Genomic DNA, 16724 nt, shown 5'->3' with positions numbered 1-16724 from the left:
TCAATTCATTGGGAAAGATACAGTTTCATTAGTGTTCTGCCGGCGTGTTTCAACCCTCCAGAATTACAGGGTAATTAGTCCAGGAAGACACACACCACACGATAAAAGGAAAACCCAAAAGTTTTTATAAACTCACTGCATGGCAGTAAACTACAAGTATGGCTAGGGTGGCAGCTGGCAGGTCGTCTTTCTCTAGCTGACCTGTCCACTGTCTCTTTATTTAGCAATAGCAGGCAATTTGCTTTGTAGAATATTTTTCCTCCTTCTGCCAGCTTTGTTGTGTTTGTAACTGATAGTTAACTTCTTGGTATAGGACAACCACTGGATCCTTCCCTACTGATCATGCATTCAGCCACCCAAATGATCCACATAGTAGTTTTTGGAGAACCTGTCCTCGGAGTGGATGACGTGTTCCAAAAGCTGGTTGAGCACATCAATGACATTAGCAAATGCAGAGGCACTTTTGGAGAAATGGTAAGAAAATAAAGTCAATGAAAGCTTGTCTCTCTTCTTGCTGCCTTAGAATGTATCCTAAGATTTTTATTAATATTGATTATTTCTTCATTGCTTATTTGACCCCTATGACAATCATTAAGTGTTGTACCACATGAGTCTTGACAAATGTATCTTTTTCTTTTATGTACGCTGAGAGCATATGCACCAAGACAAATTCCTTGTGTGTCCAATCACACTTGGCCAATAAAATTCTATTCTATTCTGTTTTGTTCTGTTCTGTTCTGTTCTGTTCTATTCTATTCTATTCTATTCTATGTACGGCCTTATAACTTCCTGGCATTTATTTATTATTTATTTGTTAATTGGATTTATATGCTGTCCTCTGTCCAAGGACTTAGGGGGCTTACAACATATAAAAATCAATATAGACATCCTAATCCAATTAATTTAAAAACTACTTAATCTAAAACTCCTGTGACATTAAAACTCAATCATTCCCATTCACACAACAAACATACATTCATCGGCCAGGGGGCTAGAGTCTAATAGTCCTAATCCTGGCGACATAGATGGGTCTTGAGGCTCTTGCGGAAGGTGAGGAGGTGGGGACAGTGCGAATCTCTGGGGGGAGCTGATTCCACAGGGCCGGAGCCTCCACAGAGAAGGCTTTTCCCCTTGGCCCTGCCAAACAACATTGTCTAGTTGATGGGACCTGGAGAAAACCAACTCTGTGGGATCTAATTGGTGGCTGGGACTCATGCGTCATGAGGTGGTTCTGCAGGTTATCTTGTCCGATGCCATGTGGGACTTTATAGGTTATTACCAACACTTTCAATTGTTTACGGAAACCAATCGGCAGCCAATGCTGGAGAAACATGGGCGTACTTGGGAAGACCCATGATTGCTTGCGCGACTGCGTTTTGCACGATTTACAGTTTCCGAACACTCTTCAAAGATAAACCCATGTAAAGAGCATTGCAGTACTCGAATCTCGAGGTGATAAGGGCATGAACGACTGTGAGTAGAATTCCTGTCCAAATAGGGTCACAACTGGTGCACTAGGCGAACCTGGATAAACGTTCCCCTCGCCACAGCCGAAAGATGATGGTTGCTTGTCTCCTTGAGTAGTTTCCATCCATAGCTTCTTGTCCTGCCTTCTGGTGCTTTGAAAAATAGGTTGATTCCCCTCTCTTCTTTGTGACAGTCCCCCAAATATTGACACCCTGCCATCATGTCACCCCTAGTCCTTCTTTTCACTAGACTAGACATATATCCAATTCCTGCAACCGTTCTTCTTATGTTTTAGCCTTCCGTCCTCACCAATCATCTTTGCTGCTCTTCTCTGCACTCTTTCCAGAGTCTCTTTTTTATATTGTGCTGATCAAAATGGGATGCATATGCCAAGTCTGTTTTTACCAAAGCATAAATTATATTTATCATTCTAGTACAGTGATACCTCGTCTTACAAACCCCTCGTCATACAAACCTTTTGAGATACAAACCTGGGGTTTAAGATTTTTTTGCCTCTTCTTCCAAACTATTTTCACCTTACAAACCCAAGCCGCCGCCACTGGGAGCCCCGCCTCCGGACTTCTGTTGCCAGTGAAGCGCCAATTTTTGCACTGCTGGGATTCCCCTGGACCTTTGGACTTCTGTGTTTTTGCGATGCTGCAGGGGAATCCCAGCAGTGCAAAAACGAGCGCTTCGCTGGCAACGGAAGTCCGGAGGTGGGGTTTCCCAGCGAGGGGAGCCTCAGCGAAATCGCAGCATCACAAAAACATGGAAGTCCGGAGGTGGGGTTTCGAGGACTTCTGTGTTTTTGTGATGCTGCAATTTCGCTGAGGCTCCCCTCACTGGGGAGGGATTCCTCTGCTGGGATTCCCCTGCAGCATCACAAAAACACGGAAGTCCGGGGGTGGGGTTTCCCATGGAGGGGAGCCTCAGGGCAATCCCAGCAGCGCAAAAACGGGCGCTTCAGCTGGCAAAAGGAGTCAGTTTTGGGCTTGCACACATTAATCGCTTTTCTATTGATTCCTATGGGAAACATTGTTTCATCTTACAAACTTTTCACCTTACAAACCTCGTATGTTCGTAAGACGAGGTATCACTGTATCTAGTTGAAGAATGAGTAGCAGAGTTGGAAGGGAACTTTGAGGTCTGCTTCTCCAAACAGGAGACCCTATACCATTTCAGATGAAACATCTATAAGCAAATAATCAAGCAAAGAGAGGAACAAGAACGCCACACAGTGGCTTATATGTTGCATGTCCAAGCTATCAAGTTTATTGAGAATTATAATTAAGATTCTTTCTCTTTCTGCAGATATATAACATGTTCCCTTCACTTGTGGAATACTTCCCTGGGCCTCACAGGAAGGCAGTTTCCTCCTTTGAATTTATGATTTCTTATATCAAAAAGAAGATGGGAAATTCTAAGAATTCTCAGGCCTCTCACGAACCACAAAGCTACGTTGACTTCTATTTAGCTCACATGGATGATGTAAGCTTCCATGTTTTCATGTGCAAAACCCTCTTTGGCTTGCCCAATTTTTGATTCACCAAGCCCAAAACATGGATTTCCCCACCGCTGTCTATCCCCACCACCTGGAATGGGTTGAAATTGGGGCGCATGGAGGCAAACAATGGGGCACATGGAAGCCATAAATGGGGTGTGAAGTGGCAGTGATAGGTGGTGGCAATGATGGGCAGCATCACTGGGCGTTCGTAATCCCCACAGCTTGGAACATCTGATAGGCGGTATTCTGGGAGGCTGATTAAACTGCCAATCAGCCGCTCATGCTAAATCAGGCTGGGCTGAAGCTGACCAGGCTGTTTGCTGCAAGGAGGGAAATTCCTGGGAGGCAGAAACCAAAGGGTGAGGGCCGGTGGCTGGGATTCGGCAACATGCGCTCCATAACAGTGATGGCGAACCTATGGCATGGGTGCCGCAGGTGGCACACGAGCCATTGCCTTAGCTCAGCTCCAATGTGCATGTGTGTGCCAGCCAGCTGATTTTTGGCTTGCACAGAGGCTCTCTCTGGGAGGGTGTTTTTGGCTTCCAGAGAGCTTCGGAAGGGATGGGAGAGGGCATTTTTAGCCTCCCCCACCTCCAGGGAAGCTTTTGGAGCCTGGTGAGGGCGAAACATGAGCCTACTGGTCCCGCCAGAAGTTGGGAAACAGGCCGTTTCCAGCCTCCAGGGAGCCTCCAGGGGGTGGGAGAAGCTGTTTTCACCCTCCCCAGGCATTGAATTATGGGTGTGGGCACTCATGCATGTGCGATAGTGCGCACGCATGCTCTTTCAGCACTCGAGGGAAAAAAAGGTTCGCCATCACTGCTCTATGAGATGAACAGACATTTCCACTGTTTGGGTGGTGGTGGTGGAAGTACGCCTTATTCACTGAAAAATACAGTAGCTCATGGATGAGTTGTAGTTATCTGTGAAGTAGTGGCAGAAAAGTTACAGTCCTCTTTTAAATAACACATAGATGGAGACTATGGTGCTGGAGGTGGAGGTTTTTTAAAGAAAGAAGCCCCCAAAATGGTCTTAATAACAAAAAAGGGAAATTCACAACACAGGGCAAGTAGTGACACATCCCAGCAGCAAATCTGCACACCGAAGGTTGAGCCCTTCCATTAGATGTAGTCTTGCTGGTTTAGCTTCCTGAAGTGGAATTGGGAAAGTTTGTGGCAGGAGGGCGGGTGGTGGTTAAACGTATTATTTTCCCTGGCAAAGAAGAAAAATAAGGCCGAAGATGAGGAATTCCCTGATTTAGATAGTCCTTGACTTTCAACAGTTCAATTTAGTGACTGTTCGAACAGTTCTGAAAAAAGTGACTTACAGTGATACCTTGTCTTACGAACTTAATTGGTTCCGGGACGAGGTTTGTAAGGTGAAAAGTTTGTAAGATGAAACAATGTTTCCCATAGGAATCAATGGAAAAGCGATTGATGCGTGCAAGCCCAAAACTCACCCCTTTTCCCAGCCGAAGCGCCCGTTTTTGCGCTGCTGGGATTTCCCTGAGGCTCCCCTCCATGGGAAACCCCACCTCCGGACTTCCATGTTTTTGTGATGCTGCAGGGGAATGCCAGCAGGGGAATCCCAGAAGCGGAAAAACGGGTGCTTCGCTGGAAATGAAAGTCCGGAGGTGGGGTTTCCCAGCGAGGGGAGCCTCAGCGAAATTGCAGCATCGCAAAAACATGGAAGTCCTCGAAACCCCACCTGCTGCGATTTTGCTGAGGGTCCCCTCACTGGAAAACCCCACCTCCGGACTTCTGTTGCCAGTGAAGCGCCCATTTTTGCACTGCTGGGATTCCCCTGCAGCATCGGAAAAACACGGAAGTCCAGAGGTGGTGTTTCCCATGGAGGGGAGCCTCAGGGGAATCCCAGCAGTGCAAAAATGGGCGCTTCGCTGGCAACAGAAGTCCAGAGGCGGGACATCCCAGTGGCGGCGGCTTGGGTTTGTAAGGTGAAAATAGTTTGGAGGAAGAGGCAAAATAATCTTAAACCCTGGGTTTGTATCTCGAAAAGTTTGTATGATGAGGGGTTTGTAAGATGAGGTATCACTGTATAATCATTTTTCACACTTACGACAATTGCAGCATCCTCATGGTCACGTGATTTACATGAGATGCTTGACAACTGACTCAAATTTCTGAGGGTTGCAGTGTTCCAGGACATTCTGACAAACGATGTTACTGATTTAAGAACTGCGGTGATTCACTTAACAAACGTTAGAAATGGGGGCAAAACTCATTTGACAAGTTTATCACTGAACAGCATAACCTTTGGGCTCAATGGTGGTCATATGTTGAGGACTACCTATATTGAATTCCATCAGAAACATTGGACCTAATAAGATCAATGGAAACGTATTGACTAGGACAATGTTGGCGAACCTATGGCACGGGTGCCACAGGTGGCACGCGGAGCCATATCTGCTGGCACACGAGCTGTTGCCTTAGCTCAGCTCCAATGTGCATGTGTGTGCCAACCAGCTGATTTTTGGCTGATTTTTGGCTTGCACAGAGGCTTGCACAGAGGGCGTTTTTGGCTTCCAGAGAGCCTCCAGGGGAATGGGAGAGGGCATTTTTAACCTCCCCACCTCCAGGGAAGCCTTTGGAGCCTGGTGAGGGTGAAACAAGATCCTACTGGGCCCACCAGAAGTTGGGAAACAGGCCGTTTCCAGCCTTCAGAGGGTCTCCAGGGGGTGGGGGAAGCTTTTTTCACCCTCCCCAGGCATTGAATTATGGAGGTGGGCACTCACGCATGCATAATAGCGCACACCCACGGTCTTTCGGCACCCAAAGAAAAAAAGGTTCGCCATCGCTGGGCTAGGAGAATAATTGTATGCTAAGTCAGGATTAGCATCTTATGCTTCTATTACAAGAAAATGCCTCTCTTTTAAAGAGACTAATGGATTCTCTTTTTGGGGAATGAGGGTGTGTGGCAGGAGTGCTGGCAGGGAGCCAGCTGAGGAGGAATGCCTTGAGTGGATCAGCTGTGCTGGTGGTGGGAGCTACACTGAAGTGGGCACGGCCACGTGCCTCCCAATAATAGCAATAGCATTTGGACTTCTATAACATTTCTCAATCAACCAACCAACCAACCAACCAACCAACCAACCAACCAACCAACCAACCAACCAACCAACCAACCTACCTACCTACCTACCTACCTACCTATCCTTTTCTTTCATGTACGATGAGAGCATATTCTATTCTATTCTAATCTAATCTATTCCATCTATCTATCTATCCATCCATCCATCCATCCAACCATCCATCCATCCATCCATCCATCCATCCATCCATCCATCCATCCATCCATCCATCCATCCATCCATCCATTTAGATTTCTATGCCGCCCTTCTCAGACAACTCAGGGCGGCATACAACATAACCAATGCAATACAATACACGTATAGAAATCTAATATTAAAAATTACTTTGAAAAAACTAAAAAATTTAAAAAAAAACCATTCGTCCCAACACAAGCATCCAAATTCGCCTAATCAATCACTCATGGCTACAGCCAGAATTGATCTCGATACTCACGGCCCCCATGCCTGTCGGCAAAGATGGGTCTTCAAAACGTTGCAAAAGGCCAGGAGGGAGGGGGGTACGTATCTCCGGGACCGCCACAGAGGAGACTCTTCCCCTAGGTCCTGTTAGACGACATTGTCTGGCCAACACGATATGGAGAAGGCCAACTCTATGGGACCTAACAGGCTGCTGGGGTACATGAGGCAGAATGCTTTACAACCCTCTCTAAGCAGTTTACAAATTGCTTCTTAAAATCTGGGTCCTCATTTTACTGACCTTATGGAAGGATGGAAGGCTGAGTCAACCTTGAGAATCAAACTGCTGGCAGTCGGCAGAATTGGCCTGTAATACTGCATTCTAACCGATGCACTGCCATGTCTCTGGGATAATTCTCACAATATTGTTACGGAAGATTTGTTTCTCTGCACAGGCCTGCCACCCCATGGGAGGCAGTGAATAGCATTGAGAGTTTAAATCTGCTTAAATCTGGCCTGTACGGCCATCCTGGAAATAGCAAAGGACCGGCTTCTGGTTTGCCTCCAGCTGCCAAAATGGGACACGGGGAGGGACCTGCACACAGTCCCCAGGCCCTATTTTTGGCTTGGATGCAGTATTGGGATCCTACCAGTACGGACCACACTGTAGCTCTGGTAGGAAAAATGGAGCTGTGCGCGTAGCTCTGCATCTCCGGCATGCAAGCACGCAGATCCGAGCGATTTTGGCAATTTTTTGCTTCCGCGCATGCGTGGAAGCAAAAGAATTGCCAAAATCTCTCTCTCATGTGTGCCCCCTCGCAAGATTTTGCTTCCTGCGCAAGTGCAGAAGCAAAATCTCGCTCAGACATGCATGGACAGGCGTCAATGGTAGTGGTGGTAAGTGAAATCCATCCCTGCCTGGATGGTCTCCTGCAGCACTCTGGTGGCCAAAATGGGGGTGCAGGGGGAGGTGTGCAAGGCCCCCCGTGTCCCATTTTGGATGCCAGGATGCTGCAGGAGGCCATCCAGGCCAAAAATGGAGCACAGGGAATTCGCATGCCCCCCTGGCACTCTATTTTGGCTGGCAGGGTGCTACAGAAACATAGAAAACATAGAAACACAGAAGACTGACGGCAGAAAAAGGCCTCATGGTCCATCTAGTCTGCCCTTATACTATTTCCTGTATTTTATCTGAGGGTGGATCTATGTTTATCCCAGTCATGTCTAAATTCAGTTACTGTGGATTTACCAACCACGTCTGCTGGAAGTTTGTTCCAAGCATCTACTACTCCCAGGCCAAAAATGGGGCACGGGGGTCCTCAAGTGCCCCCCCTCCCATTCCTGGTTTGGCTGGCAGGGTATTGCAGGAGGCTGTCAAGGCTGAAAATGGGGAGGAGGCTTGTTTGACACCCCTGGTTTAGGTGATCCATCCAGTTAAGATTGAGTTATTGTGACTAAGGAATTCTCAGGCGAAGAGTGAGCCGAGCCTTCTCGCCAAAGGAAAGAGGCTATTCCCCTTGAAAACTTTCATTGAATCGAGTCTGAAAATACAGTGTTCCGAGACCGTCTGCGAAAGTTGAATTTCCGCGAAGTAGAGATGCGGAAGTAAATACACTATTTTTGGCTATGAACAGTATCACAAGCCTTCCCTTAACACTTTAAACCCCTAAATTGCAATTTCTCATTCCCTTAGCAACTATTCAGATTATTACTCACCATGTTTATTTATTAAAGTTTATTAAAAAAATATTTATTAAAGGCAGACGAAAGTTTGGCGATGACATATGATGTCATCGGGTGGGAAAAACCGTGGTATAGGAAAAAAACCCGTGAAGTATTTTTTAATTAATATTTTTGAAAAACCGTGGTATAGACTTTTCGCGAAGTTCGAACCCGCGAAAATCGAGGGAACACTGTACAACTATAGGTAGTCCTTGACTTATGACCACAACTGAGCCCCAAATTCCCATTGCTATTAAGCAATTGTTAAGTCGGTTTTGCCTCATTTTCTTGCCCTGCTTGTGGCAAGTGAATCACTTGCAGTTGTTAAATTAGTAACAGGGTTGTAAAATGAATCTGGCTTGTTAGAAGAGGTTCCTCTGGTAGTGGTGGAGCTCTTGCCTCACAATCAGCAGGTTGCGAGTTTGAACCTAGGTAGAGGCAGATGTAGGGTCTCCTGCTTGGGCAGGGGGTTGGACTAGATGACCTGCAAGGTCCCTTCCAATTCTGTTAAGGTCACAAAAGGGGATCACATGACCCCAGGGACCATCATAAATATGAACATCTGCTCGGTCTCAGCTGTGGTTCTAGCTATGTTTGTAACTACACTGAAGTAACTTAGCTTCAGGGACGCCTGTCCTAAAAACCCCTCTTGATTTCTTAACCACAATTCATTCTGTGGAGGAAACTACTCAGTCCTTAAGTAGCTAAATGGAACCATATAACAATGATTCCATAAATGCTGGATAGTTTGCTATCACCTGTTCTGTCGAGCTCTCTGGTAGAATCCTCCCAAAAATGCACAGAGACAATTTCAGACACACACACGTTTGAAAATTCAAAACAATGTTCTTTATACGGAAAATTCACTGAAACCAAGCCCTCTTTTGGTATAGCAAAGAGCCCTCGTCTCCAAACAAACTGGTAATTTGTACAAGTCCCTTATCAGTTCTGAGATACTTAGCTTGCAGCTGTGAGGCCATTCGCAGTCCTTCTTCTTTCACAAAGTGAAACACACTTTGCTCTGGGTTAGTTTCAAAGTGGGAAAAATCAGTACACAAAAGGTCAAAGTCAGTAAAGCAGTCACGAAACACAACGATCAGATAATCGTCCACAATGGCCAAACCCACAGGCTGCTATTTATAGCAGCCTCACTAATGACCACAGCCCCACCCAACCACAGGTGGCCTCATTTTCTTTGATAATAATCTCTCAGTTGTTGTTGCCTATGCATCGCTCTCTGCATGTGTGGCTGTATCATTAACTCTTGTTCTGAATCCAAGGAGGAGCTAGATAATTGATCTCCTTCTGAGCTGTCTGCCACTCTCCTCCTCCCTGTCACTCATGTCTTCTTGGTCAGAGGAGCCTTCATCAGAAGATTCCACCGGGGGCAAAACAGGCCTGCAGCATGTGGATGTCTCCCCCACATCCACAGTCCTTGGGGCAGGAGCTGGGCCAGAGCTAACCATAACATCACTTATCAATTTAAATATTAACACTGGGCTACACAGCCCTAATTTTTTTAGGATTAATAAAAATCTCCAGTACCATCTGTTTTATGTATTAAGCTCTGTTGAGAAGTTTAATAGATTAACAGAGTTGGAAAGGTACCTTGGAGGTCATCTAGTCCAACCTCTGCCTAAGCAGGAGAGCCTACATCTGCCTCTACCTGGGATCGAACTCACAATCTCCTGATTGTAAGGAGAAAACCCCACCTCTAGGCCACAGCAGTTCTGTTCCTTATCTTGTGAATAGATTGGGAGTATAATACAGTGGCCAAGAATCCCTCCTCCGAAGCGACAATGCCGTACAACGGTTGGAATTGAGGCTCCATAACTCTGAATATCTTGGACTTCAGCTTTGTTTTGTTCAACCGATCCCTAGGAGATAAAGGACCTCACCTCGACTTTCCATGAAGACAATTTGGTTCAAGTTATCGTCGACTTGTTCCTCGCAGGCACGGGCACAATAGCGGTCACCCTTTCGTGGGCTCTGTTTTTAATGGGGGTTCATCCCAATATTCAAGGTGAGCAAAGCTTGTGGTGAGAACTCTGGGCTCTCCTCCCTCCTTTTTTCAACCTTTACCGTTAAGATCTTCCAGTTCTGGGCTGTCCGTGGGAGGCTGTTGAGGTTCTGTCCTCAGGGCCTGGAGGCCGTTGTGGGTTTGAAGGGGGAGAAACTCTCACGCCTGTTAGTCAAGGACCCCCTCCTTCTGCCATGCCATGTTGGTCTCCACGTCAAGTCTTCCACCCCATTTCTTTTCTTTTTGGTCCATCTGGGTTCTTCCACACCTGTCTCCATGGGTGGACTGTGGGGCGTTTTCAGGAGTTCGGGAGAACCTCTAGCTAAGATTCTGTGCAGTTCGGAGATCCCCAAATCCTTAACCACTGAGCACGTTGTTATATGTTGTGTGTATGTTCTATTATTATTGATATTATAAAAATTAATAATTATTTTTATTATTATTATTTATTGGATTTGTATGCCGCCCCTCTCCGGAGACTTGGGGCGGCTAACAGCAATAATAAAACAGTGCACAGTAATAATCCAATACTAAAAATGATTAAAAACCCATTAATATAAAAAACCAAACATACATACAGACATACCTATATAATATAGTATAGTATAGTATAGTATAGTATAGTATAGTATAGTATAGTATAGTATAGTATAGTATAGTATCTTATTGTATCGTATAATATAATAATATTATATATTATATTATAAATATTATAAATATTATAATATTTATAAAAAAATAACAACCCCCAAATTCCACCCCTGGCTGCCCCTCCCTCGGGAATCTCCACTCCAGGGATGGGTTGCTACTGGTGCGGTAGGCGATTGCTCACCAGTAGTAGCTGCCAGATTGTGCAACTTCTACACAACCGCTCTGATGCCAGTTCTTTGGCCGCCGCCATCTTTTTTCTTTAATTTTTTGTATTTTTTGCTTTGTGTGCACGTGCAGAAGCAAAATCTTGTGCAAGGGGACAATCGCGTGAATGAAATTCCGGCAATTTTTTTTGCTTCCATGCATGTGCAGAAGCAAAAAAAAAATCACCAAAATTTCACACATGTGTAAATCCCCTCACAAGATTTTGGCATGGTTTTGCTTCCTGCGCATGCACGGAAGCAAGATTATGCTGGGGATGCATGCACATATGCGTGTATAGCGCACACATGAGAAGACTCAAGCTGCGTCCGCAGCACATCAGTAGCAGCAGATAAGAGGAATCTGCCTCTGCTCCATGTAGCCTGTTTTGGATGTAAGTAAGTGTAGGGTGTGTGTGTAGGCTTGGGGAGGGGGGAAAATGGGCCTGCTGGAAGTTTGGGAAGGCTGGGAATGGGCCTGTTTCCAACCTTCAGAGGGCATTTCCAACCTTCAGAGGGTCGTTTTCACCCTCCCGGAGGCTGTTTTCACCCTTCCAGAGTCTGTTTTTGCCCTCCCGGAGGCTGTTTTCGCCTTCCCGGAGGCTGTTTTCGCCTTCCCGGAGGCTGTTTTCACCCTCCCGGAGGCTGTTTTCACCCTTCCAGAGTCTGTTTTTGCCCTCCCGGAGGCTGTTTTCGCCTTCCCGGAGGCTGTTTTCACCCTCCCGGAGGCAGTTTTTGCCTTCCCAGAGGCTGTTTTTACCTTCTCAGAGGCTGTTTTCACCCTCCCGGAGGCTGTTTTTGCCTTCCCCGAGGCTGTTTTCACTTTCCCAGAGTCTGTTTTCGCCCTCCTGGAGGCTGTTTTCGCCCTCCCGGAGGCTGTTTTCGCCTTCCCGGAGGCTGTTTTCACCCTCCCAGGGTCTGTTTTTGTCCTCCCAGACTCTGTTTTCACCTACTCGGAGGCTGTTTTCACCTTCCTGGAAGGTAAAATCCCCACCCCCAATCGTGTGTTGCAGGAAGCTGAAAAGACCAAGCTCACCAAGGTCACCCCCACCCAGTAACCAGGCAGAGAACCCCTTGCTAACATTTTAGAAGCCCACCACCTGCCTGTCTCCTCCAGTTGAAGCACAGTCCAGATGGATTTCTGGAGACAAGCTGTTCCACTGATTAATTGTTAGGAAATTTCTCCCTAGTTCCAAGTTGCTTCTCTCTGCTTGATTAGTTTCCAGCATACCTGACCAAAATTTTCTACTGGTTCTGTGTACCTGACTGTACCCGTAGGAGCCCATCACTGACTACCCCTCTTCTATTTCATTTATCTAAGTATTCATAATAGCATTAATTTCCCCCCTTAGTTAGAGTTCTTGCCGGCTTAGCTAGTAACTGAAATTTAACCTGAGCTTCAGTTATGTAGAGACCACATTTCTTGAGACTTCCCTAAAGAGGTTATTCACTTGGTTGTCAATCGGAGCCGCCCCGAGTCCTCGGAGAGGGCTGGCATATAAATCTAATCAATCAATCAATCAATTTCTTTTATTCTCAGAGAAAGTACAGAAGGAGATCGAAAGCGCACTGGATCCCCACAAAACAATCTGCTACGAAGATCGGAAGAAACTGCCTTATTCCTATGCCGTCATTCACGAAACCCAGCGTCTCAGCAGCATCGCATTTTCCAACCACTTTCGGTTGTGCAACATAGATTTGAATATACTTGATTTTTACATCCCAAAGGTACAGAATAAAAGCACAGCAATGCCAAACAAGCAAAAAAAAAAAGTTCCCAATGTCAGTTTAAAACGATAAAAAATCTTAGGGGGAGACAGTGTTAGCAGCACACAACTTGCCCAAGTGTAATTCATCTTTTCTGCAACACAGGGCCAGCAGTTGTACAGGAGAGCACTAAACCCAGGATTAAAAATAAAAACAGGACCAGTGGTTTTGAGTCCATGTCATAACGGACTCAAGTAAAACTGGTAATTTGTCAGAAGTAGTATAGGGACTCCTGCTTTAACAGGGGGTTGGACTAAGTGACCTTCAAGGTCCTTTCCAACTCTCTTATTGGGTATTGGATATCAGGTTTTATGGACAATATAGATTAGATTATTAATTGCAGGGAAAACCCAAAGCCATGGGGTGGCATACAGTTCATTTTGGTGTAGTGGTGTGACTTGTAGCCCTGGGCTGCCAAATTTTTTACTGTGGGCATGGCTTATTTTGTGGGGGGTGGCTTGATGATCATGTGACCAGATAGGAGTGGCTTGCCAGTCATGTGACCAGGCGGGAGTGGCTTGACAATCATGTGACCGGGGTGGGAGTGGCTTACTGACCAAGATAAGTTTTCAAATAGATGCTTGGACTCTTTTTCAGTTGATTCAGTCACATTATTGGAATAGCCACAATAAGGACAAATGGCAGACGGCATTATTGGTTGAGGAGCACAGTAACATTTAAGGTTTTGTAAGGTTCGGTATGATAACTGATTAGGCAAGTAGCTCAATTTTCTTTAATTGCTATAAAAGTTCAGTTCTAGAGAATGATGAAAATGATCACAGCGTTACTATTTACTATTTTAAAAACATACTATTTAATTATTTCCTATTTCAAAAAGCAATTCAGGATCATACTAAGGTAGTTGAGAGGAAGGACAATAAAAAAACTATTAAGGATTCAGTAAATAGTGCATAAATTTACTAACCCCCCCTGTGCCCCCTACCCTGTGGGGGCAGCAACCCATTACTGCAGTTGGGTGACCTTGGGCCAAGCCATCTCTCTCTGCCCTAGGAAAGAAGCAATGGAAAACTTCTTAAGTGGAAGGCACACACATGGGGAGAGAGAGAGAGGGGGAGAGAAAGGGAGGGAGAGAGGGAGAAAGAGTGAGGGAGAGAGAGGGGGAGGGAGAAAGGAAGGAAGGAATATCTGCGAGACCGCCTTCTGCCGCACGAATCCCAGCGGCCGGTTAGGTCCCACAGAGTTGGTCTTCTCCGGGTCCCGTTGAATAAACAATGTCGTCTGGCGGGACCCAGGGGAAGAGCCTTCTCTGTGGTGGCTCCGACCCTCTGGAATCAACTCCCCCCCTTGCCTTTCGTAAACTCCTTAAAACCCACTTCTGTCATCAGGCTTGGGGGAACTGAGACATTCCCCCTCCCCTTGCCTATGTAACTTTGTGCATGATATGACTGTGTGTATGCATTTTATCTATTGGTGGTTTTTTTTGTAATGTAAAACTGTTATTTTAGAGTTTAATTATTAGATTTGTTACCATGCATTGTTTTTATCACTGTTGTGAGCCGCCCCGAGTCTACGGAGAGGGCCGGCATACAAATCTAATAAATAATAATAATAAATAATAAAAGGAAGGAAGGGAGGGAGGGGGGAGAGGAGGGAGAGAGAAAAAGGGGGAGGGGATGAGAGAGAGGGGGAGGAGAGAAAGATAGAAAGGAAGAGAGAAATGGAGAAAGAGAGAAAGGGAGAGAGAGGGGAGAGAGTGAGGGCAGAGAGGCAGCAAGTGAGAAAGAGAAAGAGAGAATTAATTGGGATATCAGGCTAAGTTAAGCACGCTCTGTGAAAACAGCAGTTAATGTTTTATCCGTTTCCAGGGTAGCCTGGTGATCCCTGATCTCTGCTCTGTTCTGCTGGATCCCAAACAATGGGAGATGCCTCGACAGTTCAACCCTAACCACTTTTTGGATCAAGATGGGAAATTTGTATCCAGAGAAGATTACTGTACCTTTGGAGCAGGTAAATACAATCACAATATAACTGATCTATCCTCAAACTGTAGTAGTAGCCTTGAACTAGTTTTGGCACTTGGGCAACCTGTAAGTTTTGCAAGAGTTCTGTAATGGGTTTCTACAGCTAAAAGTTTTAATACAGTAATTCTGAATTTTATTCACAGTGATCACATGACTTAGAAGGGCGGCATATTTATTTATTTATTTATTAGATTTGTATGCCGCCCCTCTCCATAGGCATAGAAAGCCGAACAAACAAACAAACAAAAGGACCCCAGTTATTTGTTTAACAATCGCTGCACAAAAGCCGTTAAATCAGGGTTAGTGACATGACCCACCCATTTAATAACTATTGTGGCATAAGATCATAATGGCCTGGCTTCATATCAAGGACTAATTGTAGCTGCATGGAACTTTTCACATTTTTTTTCTTAACATGCTCATTCCAATGTTTCAAAATGTTTAATGTTTCCAAATGTAAAATAATGCACTTGGGGCAAAGGAATCCTCAATCTGAGAAATATTGTACTGGCAGTTCTGTGTTAGCAAAAACTTCAGAAGAGAAGGATTTAGGGGTAGTGATTTCTGACAGGCTCAAAATGGGTGAACAATGCGGTCAGGCAGTAGGGAAAGCAAGTAGAATGCTTGGCTGCATAGCTAGAGGTATAACAAGCAGGGAGATTGATCCCGCTGTATAGAGCGCTGGTGAGACCATATTTGGAATCCTGTGTCCAGTTCTGCAGATCTCACCTACAAAAAGATATTGATAAAATTGAATGGGTCCAAGGCTACAAAAATGGTGGAAGGTCTTAAGCATTTGCCTTTCGTAAGCTGCTTAAAACCCACCTCTGCCGTCAGCCATGGGGGAATTGAGACCCTCTTCCCCCTAGGCCTTTACAATTCTATGCATGGTATGTATGTATGTATGTTTGGTTTTTTATATTAATGGGTTTTTAATTGTTTCTAACATCAGACTACTATTGTACACTGCTTTATTGTTGCTGTTAGCCGCCCCAAGTCTCCGGAGAGGGGCGGCATACAAATCCAATCAATCAATCAATCAATCAATCAAAAAAACTGATCAGGAAAGACTTCATGAACTCAATCTGTATAGTCTGGAGGACAGAAGAGAAAGGGGGGACATGATCAAAACATTTAAATATGTTAAGGGGTTAAATAAGGTTCAGGAGGGGAAGTGTTTTTAATGTTCCAACAGGGGTTGCACTAGAAGACCTCCAAGGTCCCTTCCAACTCTTGTTAACATTCTATCTCACAATCTTCCCTGTATTATTTTTAGGTTCCCGTGAATGCTTGGGGAAGACTTTGGCTCAGATGGAGCTCTTCATTTTCTTCACCAACCTTATGAAAACATTTACCTTCCAGCATCCAGAAGGACTAAAAGAACTTAACATGGAGCAAATAATAGGGGCCGGGATGCAGTTTTATCCGTTGAAGATCTGTGCAGTTCCTCGTTAATCTCCAGCGTTGGCAGAGCACGATGTGTCACGATGAATGTTGACCCTCCTGTAGCTTGTTTTTATTAGTTACTTTTCATGTCTCCTTTTTCATAGTTTTGCTCAGTGACATAGGTTTATGAAGTCTTTATATATGCGTGATCATATTTACCTAAAATGAAGGACTCAGAATTGAAGATGATTCCTGAAAATGGGACGAGGTGGCTAGAAAAATAACAAACAGCTGAAAACAACAACAACACAGTTTATTTGGGAACACTTGAAATCGTTGGTGTTGTGTGACTTCCTTGCTCCTACTACTGCATTGCTGGATTCTGTTGCTGAGCTGGCAATAGAGTTTCCTTAATCTGCTCAGGTCTTGGCAGCATAAAATCTGGAGTGACCCACGGCAACCGAGAACCTGTCCCAAGTTATCAATATCCCAATGCATAACAGGGGTTCCATGCTAGATTTGG

General features: G+C 45.2%; 1 protein-coding gene across 1 annotated transcript in view; it reads left to right on the top strand.

Moving 5' to 3' along the window:
- The window catches only part of LOC139168255 (cytochrome P450 2C7-like), a 28793-nt gene extending 12523 nt beyond the window's left edge, over positions 1 to 16270 (top strand). Inside the window, exons 4-9 of the mRNA XM_070753780.1 lie at positions 314 to 474; positions 2779 to 2955; positions 10077 to 10218; positions 12607 to 12794; positions 14660 to 14801; positions 16092 to 16270. Coding sequence (XP_070609881.1) covers positions 314 to 474; positions 2779 to 2955; positions 10077 to 10218; positions 12607 to 12794; positions 14660 to 14801; positions 16092 to 16270 — 989 coding nt within the window. The remainder of the gene's footprint in view (positions 1 to 313; positions 475 to 2778; positions 2956 to 10076; positions 10219 to 12606; positions 12795 to 14659; positions 14802 to 16091) is intronic.
- The last annotated feature ends 454 nt before the right edge of the window (positions 16271 to 16724 follow it).

The sequence above is a fragment of the Erythrolamprus reginae genome, chromosome 5 (genome assembly GCF_031021105.1).
Source record: "Erythrolamprus reginae isolate rEryReg1 chromosome 5, rEryReg1.hap1, whole genome shotgun sequence".
NCBI classification, from domain to species: domain Eukaryota; kingdom Metazoa; phylum Chordata; class Lepidosauria; order Squamata; family Dipsadidae; genus Erythrolamprus; species Erythrolamprus reginae.
Note: the sequence above shows the minus strand (reverse complement) of the source record. Positions and strands in the feature narration are given on the sequence as shown.